At 37.6% G+C, this 6,315-nt stretch overlaps 1 protein-coding gene across 1 annotated transcript; it reads left to right on the forward strand.

The window, feature by feature from the left end:
* Positions 1-1,296: 1,296 nt before the first annotated feature.
* On the forward strand, positions 1,297-5,036 carry LOC149224473 (ABC transporter C family member 3-like). The gene is made up of 8 exons (XM_089388189.1): positions 1,297-1,802; positions 2,049-2,429; positions 2,535-3,249; positions 3,440-3,526; positions 3,672-4,016; positions 4,290-4,373; positions 4,475-4,591; positions 4,917-5,036. The coding sequence occupies exons 1-8, from the start codon at positions 1,297-1,299 to the stop codon at positions 5,034-5,036; spliced, it is 2,355 nt and encodes a 784-aa protein (XP_089244315.1).
* Positions 5,037-6,315: the final 1,279 nt, after the last annotated feature.

Here is a 6,315-nt window from a genome sequence, read left to right on the forward strand (position 1 = left end):
CTTTAATCATTCATTCTCCCTTAGAAACTAATGAACCTCATTGCTTCATAGCACAACGAAAGTTAAATTCCAGATTGCTCAATGGTGTATGATTTAGCTTGATGTGGACATTGATTACCTTGAATAACTCAAAATAAAGGAATGTCTTGTTAACAAGTTGATTTCAAGTGCATACTCTTCTTTGAGTGATGTACTTGAAGGTTCGAATTCTTTTGTAGGTAAGGTATGATTTTATCATCGATCAAGAATTTTATTTAGAAAAAAATATGTGATTTTGATGTCACATTATTTGATAAATTGAATGGTCTTACCTTATTATAATGATATTTTTATTTAATATAAATGACTCATTTACAAGATTTGTTTAAGATTAATATTTAAGTACAAGGTCAAAATTAAAGATTGATCGTTTAGTATGTTTATTTAAAAATATGCTGTGGTTTTTATTTTCTTGTTGAATAAAAATATATATATTTTTAATATTAAATATCTTTTTTTTATATTTATGTCAATAAGCTAGTTATTTTGAAATAGAGATTTTAGAATTCTAATTTAATTATTAATTATTATTATGATTATGATAGATGTTTAACTTATATGGAATGTATTAGAATATTCATAATCAAAGGTAAAGATTAATCTTCAAAATAGTTATAATTTTTCTTTTTTAATTAAATTGATTAATCAAAAAAATGTCATATGAACAAATGTCATATTAAGTGGGTTATGATTTTTTGGGCATGTGCTATTGAGAAACCGTGGTATTGGCCCATGGGATTAAAGCCTATTAAGAACCTCTATTCTAAAGTGAGAGTAAATCTCCATGGTTAAAAATCTTGTTTCAGGTTTTTTCAATAGTAAATATGTTTAGCTTATATATTAACTCTATTTATATTTGATAATAACAAAGATAATTTAATATAAAATTATCATTTAGTTATCTTTTATGACTTTTTTAATTTTAGCAAAGGGAGATGTATAATAAAGTATTTTAATGTTTATTGTGAATTAATGTTTATTTTTACGCCGTAAGGCGTTTCCCTCTGAAATGGACTTTCCTAAAATCTATTTGTCATCCCTATGTGTTGTTAGATTATGTGTTAGACGATTAGAGGATTGTTAATCGTTGGATCCAGGGAAGGTAGTTGAGTGGTTGCAACTGTTCACGATTTGATTTGCCTGGGTACCCTTTTCGTCTTCTCTGCTCTTGCTTCCCGTGCTGCCGTGACAGACCTCTGAAACGGGCTCCATCGAACCTCTGGGGAAATTTCATCCATGGCTTTCCTGAATGTAGAAATGAGATTCGAATCAAATAAGGTTAGAGATGAATCATTTGATGACGACTGTTGTGTCCAAATGGTTTTTGTGATTGAATCTGCAGGAGTCGAGGGCGAATCTACCCCAGAGGAAGAAAATCCGTTGAGAAATCCATTGCCGTTTTCGAAATTTTTCTTCAGATTCGTGTTGGGTGTTGTTGAAGACGCCTACGAATGTGCCAGAAGTGGTGTAGAGTCCTCCTCACAGACCATTCTAGAACCTCTCTTGAAAGACAATCCCCAAAAATGTGGAAACATTAAGGCAGTCTCTACTTATGCAACAACCAACCTTCTCAGTCGGCTGTCATTTTCTTGGATGAGTCCTTTGCTTGTTGTTGGTTATAAGAGCCCTTTGCATATTGATGATGTACCCCAAGTTGCAGAGGCGGACAGGACAGGCCAATTATACCCTAAATTCAGAGCTCAGCTAGAGGCCAAAGGTGATACAGGCTTATTAGCAAAAGCCTTACTCCTATCTTTTCGGAAGTAAGTACTTTTGACTGCATTCTTAGCAGCACTGGAGACTTGTGCATCATATGTAGGTACATGTTTTATAAATGCCTTTGTTCAGTTTCTAGGTGGAAAGAAATAGTTTGAAAGTCAAGGCTATGTGCTAGTTTGTGCTTTTTTTGTGGCAAAGGTATTAGAGTCTTTGTCACAGCGACAAGGGTTTTTCAAACAACATCAGTTAACTTTACGGGTTAGAGCAGCATTGACAGCTATTATATACAGGAAGGGCTTGTTGCTTTCCAGTCAGTCAAGACAGAAGCATACAAGCGGAGAGATTATCAACTACATGAGTGTAGATGTTCAGAATGTTTCATGTTTCTATTACTATATGCATAATATTTGGATTTTCCCTCTTCAATTTGTTCTGGCCTTCATTATTCTATATCAGACGTTGGGCTTGGCAGCATTTTCAGGGTTGGCAGCCTCATTTGCAGTTATGTTGCCAAATTTCCCACTTGCAAAATTGCAAGAAAAATTTCAGGAGAGAATAATGGAAGAAAAAGACAAAAGGATGAAGGCCACATCAGAGACATTAAAAATTATGAGGATCTTAAAATTGCAGGCTTGGGAGACAAGATTTCTTCAGAAAATAGAACTTTTGAGGTAGGTAGAATATAGTTGGCTACAAAAATATGTTTACGCATCAGCTATCACAACATTTGTTTCCTCTGTTGGACCAATATTTATCATTGTTGCAACTTTTGGTAGGTGTATGCTTATAGGAGTGCCTTTGACAGCAGGGAGAATTCTTTCTGCACTCGCAACCTACGGGACACTTCAGGGAGCTATGGGCATGCTTCTTGGCTTAATCCCTCAAATTGCTCAAACTAAAGTGTCAATAGATCACATTGTGGCCTTTCTACAAGAGGAAGAGCTGCAACACGATGGGGTAGAAAAGGTATCAAAGGAGTCAACAGACTTTGCGATTCAAATCCAAGGAGGGATATTTTCTTGGAATCCCGATTCCTCTAGTCCAACTATAAGAGGTTTAGATGTCCAAATAGAGAGAGGCATGAGGGTTGCAGTATGTGGAACTGTTGGTTCAGGAAAATCAAGCCTTTTATCCTGCATATTAGGTGAAATACCAAAAATATCAGGCTCTGTTAGCTTAAGTGGTACCAAAGCATATGTCCCTCAGTCTTCTTGGATACAAAGTGGGAAAATTAAAGACGCTATTCTCTTTGGAAAGCAGATGGATACTATTAGATACAATAGTGTACTTGATGCTTGTGCATTGAAGAAAGATCTTGAACTTTTTCCTTATGGGGACAAGACAAACATTGGAGAAAGAGGGTTAAAGGTGAGTGGTGGACAAAAACAAAGAATACAGATTGCCCGTGCTTTATATCAAGATGTAGACATTTATATTTTTGATGACCCTTTTAGTGTTGTGGATGCACATACCGGAAAACATATTTTCCAAGTATGTTTCTCTTATCCTTTACATAATGTAGGCTTGCTAAATTAATTAGTTTTAATGTTTTGATGGAATGATGAAGCTCTACAGTAGCACTCTGCAATTCATTGTTCAGTCTGGATAATATACATTGTTGGTTGTGTCGCTGCAAATTCATGTCCATAAACATCTAAGAAATTGGACTTGCTTGTTATAGGAATGCATACTTGGTATTATGGGTTCAAAGATTGTAGTCTATGTAACTCATCAAGTGGAGTTTTTACCCTCTGCTGACATCATTCTGGTAGGTTTGAAGTTCTTTCATGTTGTTCTAGTGATATTAAAATTTTCAATGTAATTGGTAAAGGGACAGTGGGTTTATTGATCATTTATTGAGAGGATGAGATAAGTGATCCATATTTTGTTGATGTAAATGATATTCTTCACAGGTAATGCAAGATGGTGAAATTACTCAGGTTGGCAGATATGATGACATCTTACAATCAGGCACAGATTTTGTGAAATTAGTTGGTGCACATCAGAAAGCTTTGAAAACTATTTCTGCTATGGAGAAATCTGAAGTGTACACATCAGAGAGATTTGTTGAAAGCTCATGTCCTGGCAATATAGCTGCAGTGAAAAATGTTACTGCCAGTGACACACTGGAGCAGTGCGGTGTTCAGAACTCAATAGATGTAGAGGAAGAGGTTGAACCAGAAAACCACAAAGAAAAATTGGATAAAGAGAATAAAAATTCACAGCTTGTACAAGAAGAAGAAAGAAAGAGAGGCAAGGTAAGCATGTCGGTATACTGGTCTTACATTACTGCTGCATACAATGGTACTTTGATACCAATAATACTACTAGCCCAAATAATAAGTCAGCTACTTCAAATTTGTAGTAACTTTTGGATGACATCGGAAGCCTCTACAAAAGAAAATGAGAGTTCCCCTATGAGAAAGTCCCTTTTCATTTTGGTTTATGTTGCTTTGACATTAAGCAGCTCCCTGTGCGTTCTTGTGAGGTCTATGCTTCTTTCATTGGTTGGACTTAAAACTGCTAATCAGATTTTCAGCACTCTGCACAGGTGTATATTTCGTGCACCAATGTCCTTCTTTGATGCGACTCCATCTGGGCGAATACTGAATCAGGTCAGTTGACATTTATTATTTTAATAGGCTAATACCTTTCCTGAGAGAAGGAAATCATTTGATTCTAGTGGGTCAATAACAAGATCTCTGTTTCTTGGCAGGCATCAACTGATCAGAGTGCAGTGGACACATTGATTCCTTCTCAACTAGGAGAATTGGCTTTTGCATTTATACAACTTTTGGGGATCATTGCAGTCATGTCTCATATTGCTTGGCAGGTATTCATTGTGTTTATACCAGTGGGTGCAAGTTGTATATGGTATCAGGTATTCTCTGTATTTCTCAATAATAATAAATACGAACTTGCAAATTTTAATTTTCTCAGAGGAACATAAATTGGCGATAAGAGAGTTTGATTTCTACTTCAAGTTTTTCTATAGGTAGATCCCATAATCTGATTGAAAAGGATGTTATCAAATAGATTAAGTTGCATCAGGATTCTATCATGACAACAGTTTATCTGTATTTCTTTGTTTCCATGCTTTTGGGTTTTTATAGTAATAAGAGAATTCTTGTAACTCCTCTAACCTTCCTTGCATGCAGCAATACTACATAACATCAGCTAGGGAACTAGCTCAGCTGGCATCAGTTTGTAGAGCTCTAATCGTACAACATTTTCGAGAATCAATCTCTGGAGCAGCCACCATTAGAAGTTTTGACTAGGAATTTCGATTCATGGAAAGAAATCTCGAGTTGATTGATATATCTATGAGACTTAGTCTCCACAATGTTGGAGCCAATGAGTGGCTTGGCATTCGGATGGATTTTCTGTCAAATCTTGTGTTTGCATTCCTTTTGGTGTTCCTCGTTCACTTGCCTCAAGATGTAATTAGCCCAAGTAGGTACAGAAGCACTATCTTGGCTTACAATTATTTTTCCTAAACTGATCTCAGCAAACTAGACATATTCTTTATAATGAAATATGAAAGTAAATGAAATGGCACCTTAACAGGCACTGTAGGGTTGGCAGTAACATATAGTCTAAGTCTGAACATGGTACAAGCCTGGGTAATATGGTGCCTTTGTTAGAATGCACGTGATTGATTATTTTTTTTTTCTAAATAAAGCTAATCTATTCACATTAAAGGGGTACAATTACATCATGACTGAAGTCTACAGCAACTGCCCGGAAGGACAGGCAGATAGAAACAGAAAAAATTGCCCAAGACATAGAATTTGGACAAGACCTTGTAATCCAATCCCACATAGGGGAACCAAAGATGACCTTCTGGACATTATAGAGCTTACTATTATTCCAAAAAACTTGCATTTGAACCCTAGCTTATCAACATTAACAAAAATTATCAGCAGTGACAAAACATTTCCCTCTATAATGGGCCGCATGACCTGAAACAAAGCAGCAGAGAAAGAACTAAGCATCAGGAAGCTCTTCCACGATTCTGCACCAGCCGAAGTCAGGCGGATCCCGAGCACGAGCAACATCATTCTCAGACGGACCCTGGGCCGCTGGCTCCATCACCATGTCAATAGCATTGCTCGCTGGAACCTCCGCAGCCTGCACAGAGACCGAACCAGGACCCTCCTGATGAGAGTTGGACTCTCCCACCTCCTGGGATTCCTCAAGAAAGAACACCGAAACATGAGCAGTAATCCTGGGACGATTCAGGGAGCAATTGAAAGTGAAAATCGCAGAGCCGAAAGAGGGTGAGGACAAGGAGTCTGGAGGACGGGGCTCAGGGTAATGGCTGGGCAGATGAAGACGCCCTCTCCCACTACGAGTACGAGGGTAATGGCCAGAAGTGAAATCACTGGAGAGGGAGGGAGAGCTGGAGGTCGGGCTAGAGGGCGCCCGCCGCTGAGTGCCTCTGCGACATCTCATCCTATGGCACCGACGGGGCATTACGAAAGCGACAGCGACGCTGTGGGAACAAGACCAAACAATTACAGTAGTAGAACACTGGCAAATCAAACGTTCAACCAG

The sequence above is a fragment of the Pinus tabuliformis genome, chromosome Q, assembly GCF_031772625.1.
Source record: "Pinus tabuliformis cultivar Carrire ecotype Pingquan chromosome Q, CPIR1, whole genome shotgun sequence".
NCBI lineage: Eukaryota > Viridiplantae > Streptophyta > Pinopsida > Pinales > Pinaceae > Pinus > Pinus tabuliformis.